We start from the raw sequence: 21448 nt of genomic DNA, 5'->3' as shown, positions 1-21448 counted from the left end.
TATCCGAGTAAAATCCAGTCTCTTGTTAATATGGAAATTAATTAAATTCTCATCGAGATTTAAAAAATTTATATATTTTATTGATTTTTTTTTGAACCATATATATTTTATTGAGAAGTGGGAGTGGATGTACAATAGTATTTCTGTACAAATTCATTGTTTTTTATTTTATTTTTATGACTGTCTTTAATTCTATGCATATGTGAATGGGGCCAAGCTAACAAATAACAATCATAGCATTGGGGCCTATACATTGAATTAGTGCTCCTTTTTTAGGTCAAACTCGGACTCAAAACTACTAATTTGTGCTATTAAATTAGTAGAATTATTAAAAGCAACTCAAAAGTACACTTTTACCACTTTTTTTACACCAATCAAATGACATCTCCCCTTTATAAAACTAAAATTAATTTACCACTAAGAAGCCCAAGATATACGATGCCCTTACATTTAGATAATAAATATTTTTAGAATTTAAGATACATTAAAAAGGAAATATGGTAATTGAAATATATATAATTTTTGTACATTTAAAATATAAAAAATATGATAACATAAATAATTAATATATCTATATAAATAGAGTTTAAGATAAATGGTGTATGCCTAATTATTTTAAATTTTATTAAAAATTAATTATATAGTAACAATTACGAGCTAATTAAATTAACAAATTGTAAAATTATATGTAAATCTAAATGTTTAAATTACTATATAATTTAATTTTTAAAATTATCGATAATAATTTAAAATTATTTTAAAAATAAAAATATAAAATATTTTAATAATATAAAAAATGTACTAAATATTTATTTAATGTTATAGGAATATTTGATATAATATTTTTAATTTAAAAGATGGCCGGTACTTTTTAGAACTACGGCAAACTTAAATTCACAAAAGGATTAAATCATTAGTTCCAATAAGAATTGTTGAATGATCAAATAATATGAAAAACGCTAATAGTCTTTAATCATAGAAAAAGAAAAACCTTCTTTCTCCTTTTAAATTGACAATACGCGACAGCAGAAGATGGTCGTCGTCTATTCGCATTTAACGCACGTTTACCATCAAACAACCAGAACCAGGGGAAAAAAGGAAAAAAAAAAAACTCGCCAAGACAAAAATAATTGACAATACGCGACGCAGAACAAAAACAACACAGTAACAATAAATAATAATCAATCACATCATCAATTTTCCATTTCCCAACCTCTCTCTCTCTCTCGATGTCTCCGCTTATCGTGTTTTCAAAAAAACACTTCTAAAACAAAATAAAAACAGATTCCACACACTCTCATATATTTCCGGATCTTCTCCAAATTCCCTCTTTCGACAAAAGAACTTTCTTTTTCTTTTTTTTTTTTTTGGTTAAGAAATTTGTAATTTTTCCTTTTAAGAAAACCGCTTTAATTTGGTTTCGAGATGAGCACAGGAGAGCTTCTTAGCATCGACCCTTTAGAGCTCAAATTTCCATGTAAGTTTGTTCTTGTTTTATTTCGATCTTGTTCTTTTCTTTTTCTTTTTTCTTCTTGGGATTTTGTTTTGCTTTGTTTTGTTAACTGTTTCTCTTTCTTTTCTTTTCCTTTTTGACTAGTCGAATTGAAGAAGCAGATCTCTTGTTCTCTTCAATTATCAAATAAAACTGATAGTTATGTTGCTTTCAAGGTATGTTCTTTTTCCATTTTCTCTAATATTGATATCATTCTCTGTTTGGTTGTAGAGAAAGTGCATGAAACATTGAGGAATAATGATTCTGAATCTTATAATTTTCATATTTTTTGTGAGTAAAGAACCTAAATGAATGATACTTTAAAAAATATGACAACCATGAAACAATACATAATTGAAAATGCAGATTTGGCTTTTGTTTGCATTACTGGGCAATGATAATAATTATTAATCATTGTTGTTGTTTTAGGTCAAGACAACAAATCCAAAGAAGTATTGTGTTCGACCAAATGCTGGGATCGTGTTGCCTCGCTCCACCTGTGATGTTATAGGTGTGGATTTTGTTGATTCTATCTAGTAGTTATGTTTTTATTATGTGTTAATTAGTAGAGTTATTATGGATCTGTAAGACTTTGGAATTCATTCATTCAGTTACAATGCAAGCACAAAAGGAGGCTCCTCCTGATTTGCAATGCAAGGATAAGTTCTTGCTTCAGAGTGTCAAAACACATGATGGTGCAAGTGCAAAGGATATCAATGCAGAAATGGTAACTACAATACCATTTCTATACATACTCTCTCTATCTCTTTCTCTCTCTCTCTCTCTCTCTCTCTCTCTCTCTCTCTCTCTCTCTTGCCACACGTGAGTTTCAGAAGTTATATACTTATGGGTTTTGGGTTGTTTAGTTCAATAAGGAGGCTGGGCATGTTGTTGAAGAATGCAAATTGAGAGTGCTTTATGTTTCTCCACCTCAACCCCCTTCTCCTGTTCCAGAAGGGTCTGAGGAAGAGTCTTCCCCAAGAGGTTCTGTGTCGGACAATGGGAATGTAACTGGTTCTGAGTTTTCAAATGTGAGTACTTGAAGTTATTCTTATTGTTTTTGCTTAAATGTTTAACTACTTTAGCCTAAAGTTACTGCTGAGTGTTGACATGCCTTTTTATTGGTGCATACAGGCTGCCAAAGCATTTGGCGAGCGGTTTGAAACTCAAGACAAATCTTCAGAGGTAAACTTTATATACATTTTTGCTTTGTCAATAATCATATGGTAGCAGGATAGTTTTCCTAGTACGTTGTATTTGGATTTTTATGTTTTCGCATGGTTTTTTTATATGCCCGTCCACCTAAATCATACCCTTTTCTCTCTTCTTAATGACAAGAAATAGCCATGTACTGTTCTGTTGAGCAGATTAAGTGCTAGGTGAGTGTTAGGCTGTCCATTTGCGGCCCACGATTGGCCAGGCAGCTTACATGGCCTGCCTGATTTTCTGAAATATTTAATTGAGCCTTGGTAGATGATTTTTCTCTTAGGCATCTCCTGAGTTTATAAAATCAAGTACTTGTTTGACTTGTAGGCTATCAATTGGTAGGCTTCATTTGAATTATCATTAAACATATGAAAAGTGTGGTATAGCATCTGTTGTGTGGCTCGGTTCACAGAGGGCTATAACTTAACTTGAGGCTGATTGCTGTTTTTCAAAGTTTATTATTATGCTTGATTGAGGATGTGGGATGGAATTTAATGTGACAAATCATAAGGTTTAAGAGCCTCATAGGCTGAGGTTGTGAAATTTGAGATTAGAATATGGGAAGTTCTATAAAGTGTTTTTAGCATTAGAATGAAGTTTGGCAGAGACAGTCTGCATTTCCTTATTGGATTGGCATAATGGTATTGCAAGGACAAGATGAAACCATGGCAATGGCCTTAGAATATGATAGCATCATTGTTGTCCTTAAGAGCAGGGTGGCAGTGAGGACATGCCTCTATACTATTTGATTCTGTAATTGTGTTTGTAATTTTGTGGTGCATTTACTTGGTGCCGAAAAGAAGACAAAAAGGAATTGATAAAGGGCAATGTAGTCAGACACGCATTTTCTTTCTCCTATGAGAAAAAAAGTCTCAACATTTTAGTGGTGGAACTATTAATTTGTCTAGAATTAGCTTCTCTCTACTTTCTCTGATACACTTGGGGTGGCCTTACTTCGGGCAATTTGTTATTTGTTCTATTTGCACTCATGCAATGTAACATAGGTGGGGTAAATACTTTCTCTATTTCTTATGTGAATAAGAATCTCTTGGAATGTTGGAGTTAAATTTGAAAACCTACATACATGCAGTCCTCTTTTTTTATTTTTTATTCTTGAAATGTTTTTTCCACAATAACACACTTTGTGGTTGACTTACCATTTATTGAAGAGTATTAGCTGCTGCAGTAAAGTTGGTCAATTTTTCTGTGAATTTTATGTGTCGCATGCCTATAATTTATAATGCTTGGTTTGCTTGCAGGCAAAATCTCTTATTTCAAAGCTGAACGAGGAAAAAAATAATGCAATTCAACAAAATAACAAGCTTCATCAGGAACTGGTGTGCCTTCTAAATTTTGATAATATTATTTTGGGATCAGATTTTCTGGATTTAAAAATGCAATTACATAAAAGTTTTGACTTCTTTCTAATGTGGGTAGTTTGTTCTGTCCTATATGGCTGTCTTTTTGGCTCTGGTTATATAAGCTATTTTTTTCATTTCCATTATTTCTTTTGAATTAATTGTCAATCATGTTGGAGACATTTTAGCAATTGGGAAAATCAGGTGACATACGACAACAATTATAATTTAAAGAAAAAGTGATGACTCCTAGTGCAGCCCATTGGGAAGTGATTCACTATCAGAACTGAGGTCATTGGCGTAATAGCTGTCATAACTGAATCAATCAAATACTTTGTGGGAATTCAGACTGTTAGGAAAGAGCAGAGTGAACAATAAATAAACCTTAGATATTATAAGGTTTAAGCAACCGGCCAATAACACTTGGGTAAAGTAGTCGTTCATATTTTCAAAAGAGCGCAGAGGATGCTGAATCTCAGAATGCAAGTCACTAGGATTTGATATGTAAAATAGGTATTTATGGACATTTATGTTCTCAAAGGCCTTTCAGAACATGAATTGTACCTGGTTTGTGATATTAGCCTATATTAGATAATCACAATGCACGATGCATGTTTATGTTTTCTCTTGCTATGCAATACAGAGATTATGGAAGAAAGTTTAACAAGGATTACATGGTATTTGCTGGGCACATATCTTTACTGGAAGCTAGCTGATTCCTAAATAATGTTCCTTTAGCGATCAGAGTAAAAGACATGTATATTACTTGGCTTTCTTAGCTGAGTGTTGAAATGTCTGTTTAGTTCGGAAATGTTTCTTGCTTGGTGCCTGAGGCTTATGTTAGAAGATTTATGTAAAGGGAAATGCCAAAACCAGATTCTTTTGCTGTGACAAAATACTTCTATTGATGTACATACGTGTTCCATTGTTATGATATTGGAGTAATGGCAATTGCTTATCTATTACATTACTACATGCAGGAACTCCTAAAGCGCGAAGGGAACAAAAACCGTGCGGGTGTCTCATTTATTTTTGTCATATTTGTTGGCTTGCTTGGCATAATTTTGGGGTATCTCATGAAGAAGTAGCAAGCAACTGTCTCATACACGGCCATAATTTCCCTCTTTATTTCCTTTCCATCACCAATCAAAGAATGATGATGAAAGGCAAAGAAACTAATGACCATAGCATGGTGCATCTTCTTAGTTAGCTTTTATGGAATTAGCCAACTTGTTTAGGTCAGGTGATGTGTTTGTAGTTGATGTTGATGGAGAGCATTTCAAACGACTTGTGCTTTGATTGACATGCATTCTTTTTGTAACTTGAGATGACCTCTTTTCTTTTTTTCCCCTGATATTAATTTTTTTTTTTTGTGCTTCATTTTGAGAGATTCTGGTATTATTGATACCAAAGACTTAATAATCTAAATGACTCCACTATGCTGGAAATTAGTTTTGAGATGCATGCCTTTCTTTTCGCCCTCTTGATGGAATGTTACAGGAAGTAAGCTGGATGTTTTAAGACCAGCCATGATCTTTCTCGTGCAAATCCTTGTTTGATTAGCTTCCAAAGTCTGATTGTGCGAAGCCTGATGTAACAGCCTAATCACATATTTTGTCCTGATCCTTATTCTTTCTTTAGGGGAAGGGGTGCTTTCTGGACAGAAATTGAGATGGTTACATGTGTAATCTCTGAATGTTATTTGTGCGGAAAAAAAAAAAAAATCATACAAGGATGCTACTGCAAAATAATCAGGTACTATTAGTCTGATGCAAAGGGAGTACCAAAGAAAATTAATTCTTGTTCAGAATTATTATCTCCTTATAGAAAAAGCATGAGAAGTTACTTTTTTTCTTTGTCGTTTCTCCTTTCGAAGAAACATTTTATCTCCAAAGAAAAGAAAATACAGAAATTCTAGAACTACAACTCACAACAGCTCTCGAACTTTCTTTTCCCTTCTCCAAACCTCCTTATGAATCTACCTGTCCTTTATATTAACCTTCCCCCAGAACTCCAACTCCTTACGCTTTACAACAGATCAAAGAACCGTAAGCTCAAAAATTCAGGCAAAAGAGAAAAAAGAAAAGAATTGAAATGGCTTCATCAATAGCTCTAAGAAGGGCCACTACATCTCTCTTCTCCAAGCCCATCAACCCTATTCGCTCTGCTTCTACAGTATCCTCTGTTTCTCGCTCATTCAACACCGATACCCAAGTCACCAACTTCGGCAATGATGATCTCGGCACTGTCAACGTTGATCGCCGCAGCTCCGATAATCGCAGCCTCTCTCGCCGCCGCGACCCCCCTCCTGGTTTCTTTCCACTAGGTACCTGTTATTATATATATATACGCACATAATTTCATAGACAAAACTGAAAATATCAAATTCCTAATTCTGGGGTTATTTGTTGATTTAAACAGATGGGATAGATCCGTTTTCACCAACAAGAACTCTAAGCCAAGTCATGAACTTGATGGACCAGTTAATGGATATCCCATCAGTAGGAGCTGGAGGGTATGCAAGAAGAGGGTGGGATGTGAAAGAAGATGATGATGCTTTGTATTTGAGATTGGACATGCCAGGGCTAAGCAAAGAGGATGTAAAAGTGTGTGTGGAGCATGACACTTTGGTTATTAAAGGAGAAGGGCCCAAAGAAAATGAAGAAGATGAGGGGAGTGGAAGGAGGTACTCTAGTAGGCTTCAATTGAGTCCAATTCAATACAAGGTTGATGAGATTAAGGCTGAAATGAAGAATGGTGTTTTAAAAGTTGCTGTGCCCAGGGCTAAAGAAGATGAGAGGAAGAATGTTCATGAGGTTCAAATTGAGTGAGCTTTCTGTGGTTTTTTTTTTGTTGGAGCGCAGAAGTTGTCTAAATAAATTAATTTTGTGCTTTGATTTTCAGTATGTTGTAATCCTTTTTCTTTTTGGTTTCCTTCTTCTTAATGATGAAACGTGTAATTAATAAGTGCACACATGTTTTTCTTGATATAAAAGGAGAATGTAAAGTATATATAGCTCTTTGAGGATTTACTATTATAGATTAATACACTTGAAACTTTGGTTTAAAAATATTTGACGTAGTTAATAGTTTCACTTATATTATTAAAGTGTTTAGTATAGTATATATAGCTCTTTGAGGATTTAATATTATAGATTAATTAAGTGTATGAGAATTTTTTATTTAAAGATTTAATGCGCTTCATTTATATTATTAAAGTGTTTAGTAAAATTTTAAAAAATAGAAATCTAATGGCTAATTTAGTTATAATTAATTGGTGGTTGTATTATTTATCAATTGACAGTTAATTTATTTATTTATTTAAATTATTATTTTTATTATATATTTATTATTAATAATTTATTTTAAATTGATTTTATATAATTAAATTTTAATATTTTAAAATAGATAATTTTTATTTTAAATTTATTTTTAAAATTTTAATAATTATAATATTTAAGATTATAACATTTAAAATTAAAATTAATACGATATAAATATAAAATTTTATTTTTAAAATGATGATTATAGATATTTTTAATAACAAGTATATTAATTATAATTTTTTTGATTATTATATATTATGTTTATTAATTATATTATTAAATATAATAAAATAAAATAAAACATATTTAACGATAATTATATTTTTAATAATAAATTTAATATACTAACAGTAACTGTTAATAAAATTTTATTAAATAATTTAATTAGCATCGATAGATATCAACTATCAGCTATTATCTGTATTGATTCATGAATTTAATATAATTATTTATTAAAAAAATTATTCTATTTATACTAGTTGACGAATGTCATTTCTGTATTTTATTTATTTATTTATTTTTATATATTTATTTTTACAACATAAAAAGAAAAAGAATTGTATATTTCTAAAATTATGTTTAAGGAAATAAATAATTAAGCACACTCATGAAATATGAAGTAATTCATTTCTTGATAATAGAAAAGGAAAAAATAACATTAAATCATATCAGTTTGGAAAACATATGTTGATTTTCTTTTATTATTTGAAAAGTATGTTATACGTGTTTTAAATTATAATTTAAAATTATTTAGTCTTTAGATTAAAATTGTTGGTCTATTTTTTTTTTAAAATAAGCCAACATAAAATGCTGAGCTTTTAGTTTTTTTTTGTGTAATATTTACTTAACAGTAAATAATATGTCCTAATAATTTATATTTTTCTGTTTTAGAAAGATAAGTCTTTTATTATATCGATGAAAATTAACGTTATTAACTAAAAATCATAAATTTTATTTGAAAGATAACCAGAAATGGAGGGAGGAAGTATTAGAGATAGCATTTAGTTAACTAATTCTTGTTTCAAACATCAGGATTAACCCAATTCATTGCCAAGCTGATATGTCTTTTTTAATACTCGCAAGTGCACGAATCGTTTCTATAATAAGGGTAAGTTCACCACGAGGTCGATCTCTCAAAGAACTATGAGGCCACTTATTATGAAGACTAATTATCAACACAAAACAATAAAAGTAAATATAAACACTCTAAATCGTATGTTTGAGAGGATAATAGTCATAAAGTAAAGTAACTAAACAATAAATAAATATACAATGCAAATGCAAATGCTTATGATCTAAAACTATATGCTAAAACATAGTATTTAATCTAGCCATTTACTTAGTAATCTCCTTGTTTTATTTTAAGCCTAAATCTAATGAATGAGATGGTGATGTGCTTTTTTCCCTAAATCACTCAAGCTAATGATGTAACTTAGGTTTCTTATATCAACATAGATTAAAGTAAAGATGATGTTTCTAATACTTTTAAACCTAAAGATTTTCATAGCAATTACTATTGCTAAATTAATATGATGGTTAACTAACAATAATAACTAAAACTAATAAAGATATGAAGGTAAAGAAATTATTCATTAAATAAATAAATAACAAGGTTCATACAAAAGTAGAAAGACTAAACTAAACACTTATGAAAACTAGCCTAACATATTTAACCCAATGATCATGGTATTAAATAGAAAGACATAAAATAATAAAATAAAAAGCTCCCTCAAGATCCAAAATTTCTTCAAGTAGGAAGAAGACTGGTCCGCAGTCTCTACTTCTTGAAAAGCTCCTTAGATCCTCAAAGAACAATGAAAACTAAAACTAAAGTGTTTATGAAAAACTGTAGAGAATTATGTAGAGAATAATGGTGGCAGGTGTAGAGAGCAGATAAGAGAAAACTCCCCTCTTTTTTTCTTTTTCCTTGCAGAGATTTATATAGAGGAGAGTCCTCCTCTAAATAAATCTCTCTAGAGACGAGTATACTAATATAAGTCTATCTAAGAGATAAAATTTAAAGTATCTTAATCTTCACCAAATACTATTCCATAAATAACTCTTAATATAAATCCTAATAATTATACAAAATGACTAAAATATCCATTGGGCCTTATAATTAGCAGTCTATGCATCTTAATCTTGGGCCTTGGCATGAATATGTCCATTAAGCTTCTTTTAGCTCCATATTTTCCTTTTTTTGCTAATATTCTTGAAAATAGACAATTAAGTTTAAGTGAGGCAAAAACACATATTTTCACCATTTTATATATAGAAATATATCATTAAAGTTTTAAAATACCCTTAAATATTTATACATAATTTGAACCGATCACAAGCCAAATTGACCTTGTTACTCTCGTGTCTTTTATCAACTCCAATCTATTTCCGAAAGCATCTTCATTGAATTCGATTCCCCATTTTTACAAAATGATTTGTTCAAAACCAATTGTATCCCGCTTCGCTCTATGCTCGTACAAATTCACTAATTTTTCTTTTATTATTATTTTTTTAATTTTTATTATATCTTTGGTATTCATCCTCATCTATACATCAAACTGATAGATGATTAACGAATATTCATTAGTTTTAAATGATAAAATACATATCAATTATTTAATGTCAAAATATAAAATACATACCAGAAGTGGCATTAATATTCAATCCACATTGACATTTTCATATATCATTTAACTGTTGAATATCATTTTCTTTTTGGATTTAGTATCAATTTTTTCTTAGTAAAACAAATTTATACAAGTTTCATAATCTGAAACTAATACTCAGAATCTTGCATAAAAGGTAGCTTTTGGGTTTAGTTACATAAAATTGAATTGAAATGCAAAGTGTAGTGTAGAGGTTTCTGAGGATCATTGGTCCATAAATTCATGAAGTCAAATGTGATTGAGTCTTGAATCTTTGATTGATACAATGCTCACAACCGCGTCATATATAAAATACTCTCATTTCTACGCATTTTGTTTTGTGTCTCTTCGTTTAAAAAGAAATTGCAAGGCACTTTGAATAATGAGATTAATTGATTCATAAGTGTTTCTTTTTGGATTTAGTATCAATTTTTTCTTAGTAAAACAAATTTATACAAGTTTCATAATCTGAAACTAATACTCAGAATCTTGCATAAAAGGTAGCTTTTGGGTTTAGTTACATAAAATTGAATTGAAATGCAAAGTGTAGTGTAGAGGTTTCTGAGGATCATTGGTCCATAAATTCATGAAGTCAAATGTGATTGAGTCTTGAATCTTTGATTGATACAATGCTCACAACCGCGTCATATATAAAATACTCTCATTTCTACGCATTTTGTTTTGTGTCTCTTCGTTTAAAAAGAAATTGCAAGGCACTTTGAATAATGAGATTAATTGATTCATAAGTGTGATATTGGATGAGAAGAATGCGTAGGTCACTCTATAATTAACAAAAACAAATTAACACACGACCAAATTGGCTATCTAATATATGAACAAGAAGGTACCTTACCTATTTCCATACACATATATATATATATATATATTGAAGTGGACCCAAAAGATCAATCTTATTGAATTTTTATTATCATTTAATACCATAATGCTAACAACGAAAAGGATTCTTATTTGTACAAATAGTACTTCGAACTTGAGACGAGCATGAAGAAATTAACGATATTTTTTTATCTTTTGAGTTGATTTGTCGGATCGGTTGCTCAAGACCTTTGGTCTCTGTGTCACCAGTTCAAATCTGGTTCCTGGCACGTGATTAATTTGTATATGAATCTTTCATATTATTTCTATTTTGTTTTCTTATTAAATATTCAATTTGTACTAATTTGTACTAAATTCAAAAATATATAATATTAATAATTAATTTTATTATATTACTAATATTAATAGAATTATGAATTCTAAATTCATTCTATTTATATTTATTATGTTTATATATTAATTATTTATTTTTTCTATTTTATTTTATATTTAGTTTGTATTAATTTATTAATTCTTATTAATTATATATATACCTATAAATAATATAATATAAGGACTTGAAATAATTTAAATGGTTGAACCTTAATTTGAATTTAGTTTATTTTTTTAATTCATTAAGCTTGTTTAAGAAATATAAGAATCCAAACTTTATTTTATTTTTAATTCGTTAAAAATCTAAATTAAGCTTGAAAATAGAACAACTCATCTTAGTATATTCATAAACTTTAAATTCGTTATAGATAAGATATATTACCTATAATAATAAGATAGAATATATATAGGATATATGTATATATATTTAAAATTTATTATTTATATAGTAAAAAGATAAAGTATTTTTAATCAAAATGGAGATTTTATATTTCACTAGGAAACATTTTATACACTCTCATTCATATATAGGTTTGCAAATCTTCTTTTATAAGCAAAATTGGTGGTAGATAATAATATTCTTTCACAAGCTAAATTTTTAATTTTGATTTTAATAGAATAAAATAATCTCATTTAATTACTTAAATAAAATTCTTAATCACTTCATAGCTTTTTTACTATTAGTTTTAGTATTTTATGAATTTTTTCATCACTTTGTAGCTTTTCTCAGAGTAGTTTCAGTGTTATCAAAATTTATTCTGTTTTATTATTCTCATTTATATAAATAAAATATTAAAATACTATTAATATTTTCAAATAAAATATATTTCAAACTTGAGGCGATCTCGGTTATTAACTCACTCCTATATATGGTCATTTTACAGTGCATTGTTCCTTTTTTTTTTTTTTTCATAGAAATATATAGCTCTTAATTTAACCCTATCTCTTTTTCAAATTAAAGATTAAAAATCAATGAAAAAGTTGTCCAGAACTGCATTGTTTTTTGAAATTTTTTTAAAGTTTATTAGTGAGACATAATTAATATAAATAGAATCGAGTTAGATGGATATCCGTTCACAAAATTTGCCTACTTCACTCTCCATATAAAGCTGCCTTCTACTTCATGTTCTCTCTCAAAAAGAACCCTAAAAAAGCGAAAATATACACCATTTTCTCTCTGCAAAACAGAAAGAAGAAAAATGAAGCGAATCTTTGTGGTGAAGAATACCCAAACAGGCGCTGCTTCTGCATTTTCCATGTCCAACAACTCTCTAGCTCCCTCTACTGAGCCACCACCTCATCCACCACTCAGCAACACACAAAGTGATGCTCTTTCTTTTCCATCTTATAATATTATAAACAAAGTGCTTTCTTTTTCTTTTATTCCCTTCTTTTTTCTTTTTATTTTAAAACTTTGCAGGTGAGCATAGTAACCCATTTCTGAAATCTGGTCCAAGGCAACCGCATCAGGTGACCCATGTAGGCAACATGATGTATTAAAAAATTGACATGCCAGGTTGCTGCAAGGAGGACTTGAAGATGTGGATTGATAATGAGATGATTCATTCTTTTGCTGATGCTAAGCAAGACCAGTGGCTGGCTTTCAGGGGTGGAAATTTGGTGGGTCTTTTGCTTTGAATCCTACGCTTTACAAGGTCACTGAGGCTAAGGCCGAGATCAAGCATGGCGTTTTCTTGCTTTCTGTGCCCAAGGTCACCACTCCAACAAATGAAGTCTCCTTATTTCTTGCAGTAGTAATGGGTATTTGTTTAAGTTCTTAGTATTATGATGATCCTGTTTAGTTCGTTTTTATTTTAGGACGGATGGAGCTGTTTTATCTTGGATTTTAAGATACTTCTTTCTATATATATATATGCAAGAACTTGATTAGTTATGTTTAATTGGAATGTTTTGTTATGTTTAGTATCTTTGATTTTTTTTTTTGTTTTTTGCTTTTCTGGCCCTTCTTTAGCATGCTTCTTCTTTTAATACACTTTCTTTCAGTTTGTTAAGTTTTTCATGGATCTTTGATGTTGAAGAGAGGAAGCACTAGTTTTAGAGTTGTTCATGATTTGAATCTTTTTTTTTTCTCAACTCTTTTGGTACTGAGAAACATTGCTTGACTCAGCAGGCATCTAAGTGATAATTATTATTTAATTTACAGATAGCATTTACATTATGCTAGCTAGCAAAAACATTTCTTTTCGCATTCCTTAACCAATGAGATTATATATATATATATAAAGGGTTGATCTTTATTAATTTTGGACCCCAGAATATGGTTCAGGTACTGATTAAGTTGTGAGTTAGAATATGTAAATAAATAAATAATTGATAGTTCCATGACTAAGAAAGGTGAAAAGAAGTTCCATTTTCATTTTCATGTAACTTCAACAATTTTTTTATCCTGATAACTTGTCTTATTCTGCAAGTTTTTCTTTTTTCTCTTTTGCGTTGTAAGTTTTAGATTCCTAAATCCATGGAAACCTTCCCCTAAAACAATTGGTGCCAATACTTGCCTACTGGCTGATTGCAAGCGAAATACAACAAAAGCTAGCTGCTTGTGCAGTGATTTGCTTGCACCAATTAGGCAACTGTCTGCCTGCTGCAGCTTTCTCTCAAAAGATGCAGAGTGGATTACGTCTAATAAACAGACAAGGATTAACGTTACTTCTTTTAGTTAACCAAATTGCAGTTATTTCTCAAATATTTGCACCTCAAATAATTTGAAGAGTTCATATGTGTAGGAGTTTTTTTTTTTTAAGTATTTTAAAAGAAATAAATTACACCAAAACATTGATATGATTTATTCCAAATAATGCCCAAGAATTTAAAATGCATCGGAACAAATGAAGACAATAATTTCTTTTCTTTTTTCCATAAGAGGCCTTTGGCCACAAAAATCACAACTCATTTAATGAAAAAGAGAGAATCAGAATTTAGTTCCAAAAGCAATATTCTTGCGAATTGAGCAGGCTTCAAGTGTAGAAGACAAAGTCATTTTTTGAGGGAGGACCAAAAAATCACTTGACAGGCGTTGTTATTTTTCTTCTCCTCATTAAAAAGCATATCCTGCGAGAAAAACCTCACAACCCCTGCCATTGCCGTATCCTACAAATTCTCTTTGTTGTTTTGCAATATTTTTCCATGGAGGACACAGATGTTCTCAACATTTTGACTCCTCATTCTTCAGGTACTGTTCAAAGCCATTACTATTTTCTAATGATTTCATATATACATTTGCTTGATGCATTTCTTGTTCTTGTTTTCTGTTTCTGTTCCTGTTTCGGTTAAACAGATGGATTTTATGCAAGCAACAATCAGTTCCAATGGAGTGGGAGAAAAGGTTTTGTTGAGTTCAAGATCTTAAAATACCACGGTCTTTACTTGAGGATGGATCTTCCTGGCGTTTCTAAGGATCTTTTCAGCTATTCACTTGGTGAAGACAAGAAATCTGTTTCTTTTGAAGGAGAAGCACCGAAAAGGTCCCCAAATGAGGAGGATGGCCGCGGTTGATAAAAATAAGTGTGTTTAAAATAAAAAATTATAGCAATAGCAGAAGAAAAGTAGCAGCTGAAGTGATTATCTTTATTGAATCCAAATGCTTCTTAAATACAACTAGAGAAATAACAGACTTACAAAAATAAAGGAAGCAACCTATTAACAGAAAAAGATTTCGAAAATAAGACCACTACTAACTGACTCATTTAGACTAGGACTTTTAATAGTTAATTTATTTGACTAAGTAAATTAACAAGACACGTAAATACTTAAATAATTCTGCATTACTTTTCTAACAGCCCCCCTTAATGCAGAAGTCCATAACACCAATCAAATGCCTGAATTTTTCAAATTTGGCTAAAGAGAGAGGCTTTGTGAACATATCAGCTTGCTGTTCATCTGTATTGCAATATGCAATCTCAATACATCCTTTTGCTACCAATTCTCTGATGAAGTGATGATACGTCTCAATGTGCCTTGTTCGACTATGAAAAACAAGATTCTTAGTCATGGCAATGGTGGATTGATTGTCACAGAAGATTGTAGTCACAGTTTGCTCTTGCTTCACATCCTTCAGAATTCACTGTAACCACACTGCCTGGCATGCCGCTGATGTTACAGCCATGTACTCGCTTCCTGGAACTCCATGATATTGCACTTGAACCAAGACTGAAAATGTAACCTGAAGTACTTCTTCGATCATCAATTAAACCTGCCCAATCGCTATCCGAGAAACCACTCAATTTCAGATTATCACCACTGTACCAAAGACCATAAGTTCTTGTTCCCTTTAGGTATCGCAAAATTCTTTTTACTGCCCCATAGTGCACCATACTTGGACTTTGCATAAACCTTGACAGTAGACTTGTAGCTTGTAAAATGTCCGCCCTAGTGTTAGTGAGATAAAGCAAGCTCCCAATTAAGCTACGATAAACACTTGCATCAGCCTTTTCTTCTCCATCATGAATACTGAACTTTTGATTTACAACCATAGGAGTCTTGACAGGATAACAGTCCTGCAATTTTGGCCTTTCAAGAATATCTCTCACATATTTTGGTTGAGAAATAAAAATTCCAGTAGCACATTGATGCACTTCTAACCCCAAAAAGTAACTCATCAATCCCATGTCAGTCATTTCAAACTCATCAATCATTAGCTTCTTAAATTCAGCAATCATGTTAGCACTATTACTAGTATACACCAAATCATCTACATAAAGACAAACAATGAGTACCTCTCCAGCTTCGTTTGCCTTTACATACAAAGTTGGTTCACTTGCGCTTTTTTCAAAATTATTTTTTGTGAAATGCCCATCAATTCTTTCATACCAGGCTCTTGGAGCTTGCTTCAGCCCGTACAAAGCTTTTTTGAGGCGATAGACTTTGTTTTCTTCGCCTTTGACTTCATACCCTCTTGGCTGCTCCACAAATACTTCCTCATCCAAAACACCATTCAAAAATGCTGATTTCACATCAAATTGATACACACTCCACTTGTAATGAGCAGCAATAGCAAAAATAGTTCTAATAGTGTCAAATCTAGCTACTAGAGAAAATGTTTCCTCAAAATCAATATCTTCTTTTTGCATGTACCCACGAGCCACAAATCTTGCATTGTGTTTTTGAATTGTGCCATCAGGTTTAAATTTGAGTTTATAAACCCATTTCAACCCAACCACCTTCTTGTCTTCAGGTAATTCAACTAACTCCCACGTTTGATTTCTTTCTAAAGACTGCATTTCTGCATCCATCGCAGTGAGCCATTCCTTTGAAACCACAGCATCTTCAAAGCAATTGGGTTCTTCAATTTGAGCATGTAAACTCCTTTATGTTCTTTGATAAATTTTGAGCAATGAACCCCATTTTCTTGGAGGTGTAGAAAATCCGCTTGATGATGTGCCACCTTCAGAACTAGGAGAATTTGTTGGTGTTGAATTCATCGGACTGGATGAGTTTGTTGAAGATGTTGAAGAACCTAAACTCTGACCACCATCACTAGCATTAATTTCTTGTGTATCCATTTCCTTTATTTGAAAAAATTCTGGACAGCCTTGTTTCTCATCCCAATTCCATGCATTTTTCTCATCAAATAAAGCATCACGACTAATGATAAGCTTTTTAGCAATTGGATCACAAAAATGATAGCCTTTGGTATTAAGACTATAACCCACAAAAATGCATTTAACACTGTTATCATCAAGTTTACTCCGTTGTTGTGATGGAGTATGAACATATGAAATGTATCCAAAAACTTTAAGATGGGTTACCTTAGGCTTCCATTCATTCCATGCTTCGAATGGTGTTAGATTTTGCAACGCTGTTGTTGGACTTCTGTTCAAGATATAGGCTGCCGTGTGCACTGCTTCAGCCCATAGGTGCTTTGGAAGACTTTTGCTTTTAGCATGCATTTTGCCATCTCGACAAGGCTTTTGTTCTTCCTTTTCGCGACTCCGTTTTGCTGGGGTGTATAGCTTACTGTTAGTTGCCTCCAAACTCCACAATCTTCACAAAATTTGGTGAAAATATTGGACAAAAATTCTCCATCACGATCTGTTCGCAGTGTCTGCAACTCATACTCGCTTTGCTTTTCAACAAGAGACTTGAATGTTTTGAAAAAAGACAGCACATCTGATTTATGCTTAAGAAAATACACCCATGTCATCCTGCTATAATCATCAACAAACACAAGAAAATATATGTTATTATCAAGAGATGGAGTTTGCATTGGGCCACAAACATCGGCATGAACTAACTCAAGAGGTTTTGTAGCTCTCCTCGCATGCCCTTTCGGAAAGGACTCTCTGTGTTGTTTCCCAAGTGCACAACTTTCACACACATCATTTTCATGCTGAATGGAGGGCAATCCATCCACTAAATTTTGATCAAACATCAACTTTAAGCAATAGAAATTTAAGTGACCATATATGTGATGCCATATCCAATTGTCATTATTTACTGAGACAACAAGGGCTTGATTCTCATCACTCGAATTGATAGGGAACATATTATTTTTTGCCATCGTGACCTTGAGCAGCAACTTATCCTTACTTCTATCTGTAAAAACAGAGCATGATAAATCTTCAAAGAGTAATGAGTAGCCTTCTCTTAAAAATTGCCCAACACTCAACAAGTTGGAGTCCAAATCTGGAATATAAAGCACGTCTTTGATGCAGCTGCCTTCGCAAGAATTCAACTTCACTACTCCCTTTCCTTCAGTTTTGCGGATTGTGCCATCAATTGTCTTCACACTTGTTCTAACTGACCTATCCAAGGTGATAAATGCCTCCAAATTTGCTGTCATATGACTGCTACAACCACTATCCATATACCATACATTTGAAGAGCAAACATTAGTGGTAAAGCAAGCAAGAAATAAAAATTCAGGCTCATCTTTATCCTTTTCTTCAACAAAATTAGCTTGCTTTTCATCTCTCTCTTTTACACGGCAATACCTTTCAATATGACCAATTTTGTCACAATAATAACACCTGAACTTATGGTTTTGAGTTTCACCTTCGCTTTGAGATTGTTGATTTTTGTCACCTAAGTGTCCACCTCCTCTAGCTCCTCTACCTCCTCTTTTTCCGTGAGAAGAATAACCTCCACGATTCGTGTTGCTACTGCCACCCTCATGGTCATTTGAAAATCTCAGTTTAGTTTGAAATGCCTTCTCCAAAGAGCTCTCCTCATAGCTTTTGTATCTATCTTCATGGGATTGTAAGGAACCCAGTAATTCATCAATTGTCAAGACTGTTAAAGTCTCTGGATTCCTCTATTGCTGACACCGCAGAATCATACTTATGGGTCAAACTTTGCAGCAATTTCTCAACAACCTTCTGATCAACAATATTTTCTCCGTATTTCCTCATTTGATTGACTATGCCCATGAGATTGTTGGAACAATCATTTATACTCTCCCCATCCTTCATTTTGAAGCTTTCAAACTTTCTACAAAGTATTTGTAGCTTGACAGTGAGTACCTTTGTTGTGCCTTGATACCCATTCATGAGAGCATCCCATGCTTCTTTTGCTTTTGTTGCAGCAGAAATTTGAGAAGAGAAAACAACATCATCCACTCCTTATTGAATGAAGAAGAGAGCTTTCGCATCCTTCTTTCGCATGTCCTTCAAAGCATCGGCCGTTACACCTTCATCGCTGTAGCCTTTCTCTATCAAATCACATAGATCTTGGGAAATAAAGAGAGTTTTCATCTTCGTACTCCAAACATCATAGTTGCTGCCGTTAAAAATCGGTATTGTTGGTTGGGAAATGTTCACTCCCATTCGACATGCTGCTGCTTGCCATCACAAAAAAACTCAGGCCTCAGTGGAGGCTCTGATACCAGATGATAAAAATAAGTGTGTTTAAAACAAAAAATTATAGCAATAGCAGAAGAAAGGTAGCAACTGAAGTGATTATCTTTATTGAATCCAAATGCTTCTTAAATACAACTAGAGAAATAACAGACTTACAAAAATAAAGGAAGCAACCTACTAACAGAAAAAGACTCCGAAAATAAGACCACTACTAACTGACTCATTTAGACTAGGACTTTTAATAGCTAATTTATTTGACTAAGTAAATTAACAAGACACGTAAATACTTAAATAATTCTGCATTGCTTTTCTAACAACAGTTATGCCTCTTCCTTCAGCCTTTCTTGCAACTGCTGTGAGATCTCTAAAGTTAAGGCTGATGTGGGAGATGGTGTGGTCAGGAAGATCTTTCGAAAAGTTCAAGTTAATAACCTTGAAGGAAAACCTTGCTTGAATGGTGGGTTGGTTCTTGTTTAATTTATTTTAGTTCTTTAATTTCTTCGTGTTGTGTACTATTCGGCCGTTGCTTTCTCTATGTCTATGTATTTCTAATGATTTTGCTCGTATTTTATATGTAGGGTTTGGAAAACAGCTTTCAGGTATTCAACTTTCAATCCCATTTGGGTTGTTGATATAGTTTATTCTGTTGATCTTATTATTTCTTCCATGATAGCTTTTGCTTTATTGTTTCTGTTATTCATATCAACAAAGTCATCTTTTATTATGTCTCTTATACGTTCCTGATTATGATAGGTGGATCTTGTGGGCGAGTCATAGATGAGCACCCATATGTAACAAAAGGGTCAAAGGAGGCCTATCAAGCAAAGCCCACAGCTGATGGCGGTCTTTTTCTGAGGGTAGACATGCCTGGTATCGCAAAAGGAGATGCAAGTGTTAATGGCCTGGGAGGGGATATCAGGTTCTTTGGAAAAGCTAGAAAAGTGATGGAGGTGGATGATGATGAGGATCATAAGCATGAGTACATGGGCAACGTCTCATTGTTACCCATGACAATCGTGCAGGGCCAGGTTGATGTTGAGTTGATGGATGGAGTTCCACTTGCTTGATAATTCAATGAGTTCATCATGTTTACCTAATTAGCTACTTATCTTGTGGTATTAATTACTATATATATGTTGCTTGTTCATGAAATGGGAATGATCATGCTTTGTGTTTTCTCAGTCGATGATTAATGGTTAGCTAGCTTTTATTATTATTAACCCAATCCTAATGATCAGTCTCTCTTTGAGAGAAGAAAAAGAAAAAGATATCTTGAGAGATGTAATGCAGTATCCCTTCTCTCTAGATCCACTTCCTGAGTTATCTCAACTTGCTACCAAAATTCTTCCAGTCCCCTATGTTCCTATACAAGTTCTGCTTTCAAAATATGCAAAACTTATTTCAGTCATAGCTTTCTTTGACACTGGAGCTCAAAGAAGCATGATGAATCCCGAAGTCCTTCCATCTAAATACTGGAAGCCTCATGATCAGTTTTTCAGGGCAGCAAATGGTCAAACCTTCAAGACTACTCTGATTACAAAGCAGAAAATCGGGATACAATTTTTTCCTGATTGCATGGTATGAACGCATATCATCGGTTCAGATCTTCCAAGCAAAGACCTCGTGATAGGGTTTGATGTTTATCATCAGGCTCAGAAGCTCCAGATTCTTCCCAATGGTATAAAATTTAAGAGGCAATTTCGTCCATATACAGAGACCTCTAATCTGTTCACTATAGCAGATACAGGTCCACCATTTTTACAATACACAGAGAAATTCCTTCTCTTTTGCCCAGAATTCCATTCACATTTCCAACATCCTCTTCCCCTGTGAAAAAATCCCCAGTTCTATATCAGCCTCCCTTTCAAGCTCAATGAAGATATCAACCCAACAAAGGCCACACACCTAGGAATGTCTCCTACTGATCTAGCCCTTGCCAGATCAGAATGTTTAACCCTGTTACAACAAGGCCTCATTGAGCCCACAACCTCACAATGGGCCTGTCAAGCCTTCTATGTGGAGAAAAGATCTGAAAAGATCCGAGGAAAAAAGAGACTTGTTATAGACTACAAACCTTTAAACCATTTCTTACAAGATAACAAGTTTCCTCTCCCTCGAATCTCGAACCTTAAAGTCCATATCCAAAAGGCCCAGTTCTATTCCAAATTTGACCTCAAAGCGGGCTTTTGGCAATTGGGTATCCATCCCTCAGAAAGATACAAAACAACCTTTTGTATCCCAAATGTCCAGTATCAATGGATAGTCATGCCCTTTGGGCTCAAAACGACTCATTCACAATTTTAAAAGACTATGATAGAAATCTTTGGGCCTATCTTTTACTCCTCTTTGATCTACATTGATGACATTCTCCTATTCTCAGAAACAGCTGAGGAAC

General features: G+C 32.6%; 3 protein-coding genes and 1 long non-coding RNA gene across 4 annotated transcripts; all 4 read left to right on the top strand.

The window, feature by feature from the left end:
- Positions 1 to 1005: 1005 nt before the first annotated feature.
- On the top strand, positions 1006 to 5514 carry LOC8265556 (vesicle-associated protein 1-2). The gene is made up of 8 exons (XM_002528883.4): positions 1006 to 1477; positions 1598 to 1668; positions 1922 to 2003; positions 2104 to 2219; positions 2359 to 2523; positions 2627 to 2677; positions 3958 to 4035; positions 5037 to 5514. Exons 1-8 carry the CDS (start codon positions 1426 to 1428, stop codon positions 5142 to 5144), a joined length of 723 nt encoding a protein of 240 aa, XP_002528929.2. The 5' UTR covers positions 1006 to 1425; the 3' UTR covers positions 5145 to 5514.
- A 411-nt stretch (positions 5515 to 5925) lies between these two features.
- Positions 5926 to 7068, top strand: LOC8265557 (small heat shock protein, chloroplastic). The gene is made up of 2 exons (XM_002528884.4): positions 5926 to 6382; positions 6478 to 7068. The coding sequence occupies exons 1-2, from the start codon at positions 6151 to 6153 to the stop codon at positions 6885 to 6887; spliced, it is 642 nt and encodes a 213-aa protein (XP_002528930.2). The 5' UTR covers positions 5926 to 6150; the 3' UTR covers positions 6888 to 7068.
- Positions 7069 to 12332: 5264 nt separating this feature from the next.
- On the top strand, positions 12333 to 13137 carry LOC125370137. The gene is made up of 2 exons (XR_007216024.1): positions 12333 to 12559; positions 12657 to 13137. It is a non-coding gene; the product is annotated as an uncharacterized LOC125370137 (long non-coding RNA).
- A 1246-nt stretch (positions 13138 to 14383) lies between these two features.
- Positions 14384 to 19725, top strand: LOC112536383 (putative 57 kDa heat shock protein). The gene is made up of 3 exons (XM_048373542.1): positions 14384 to 14429; positions 14535 to 14751; positions 19374 to 19725. The coding sequence occupies exons 1-3, from the start codon at positions 14384 to 14386 to the stop codon at positions 19528 to 19530; spliced, it is 420 nt and encodes a 139-aa protein (XP_048229499.1). The 3' UTR covers positions 19531 to 19725.
- The last annotated feature ends 1723 nt before the right edge of the window (positions 19726 to 21448 follow it).

Source organism: Ricinus communis, chromosome 5 (assembly GCF_019578655.1).
Source record: "Ricinus communis isolate WT05 ecotype wild-type chromosome 5, ASM1957865v1, whole genome shotgun sequence".
Taxonomy (NCBI): domain Eukaryota; kingdom Viridiplantae; phylum Streptophyta; class Magnoliopsida; order Malpighiales; family Euphorbiaceae; genus Ricinus; species Ricinus communis.
This window is presented reverse-complemented; position numbering and strand designations above follow the sequence as displayed.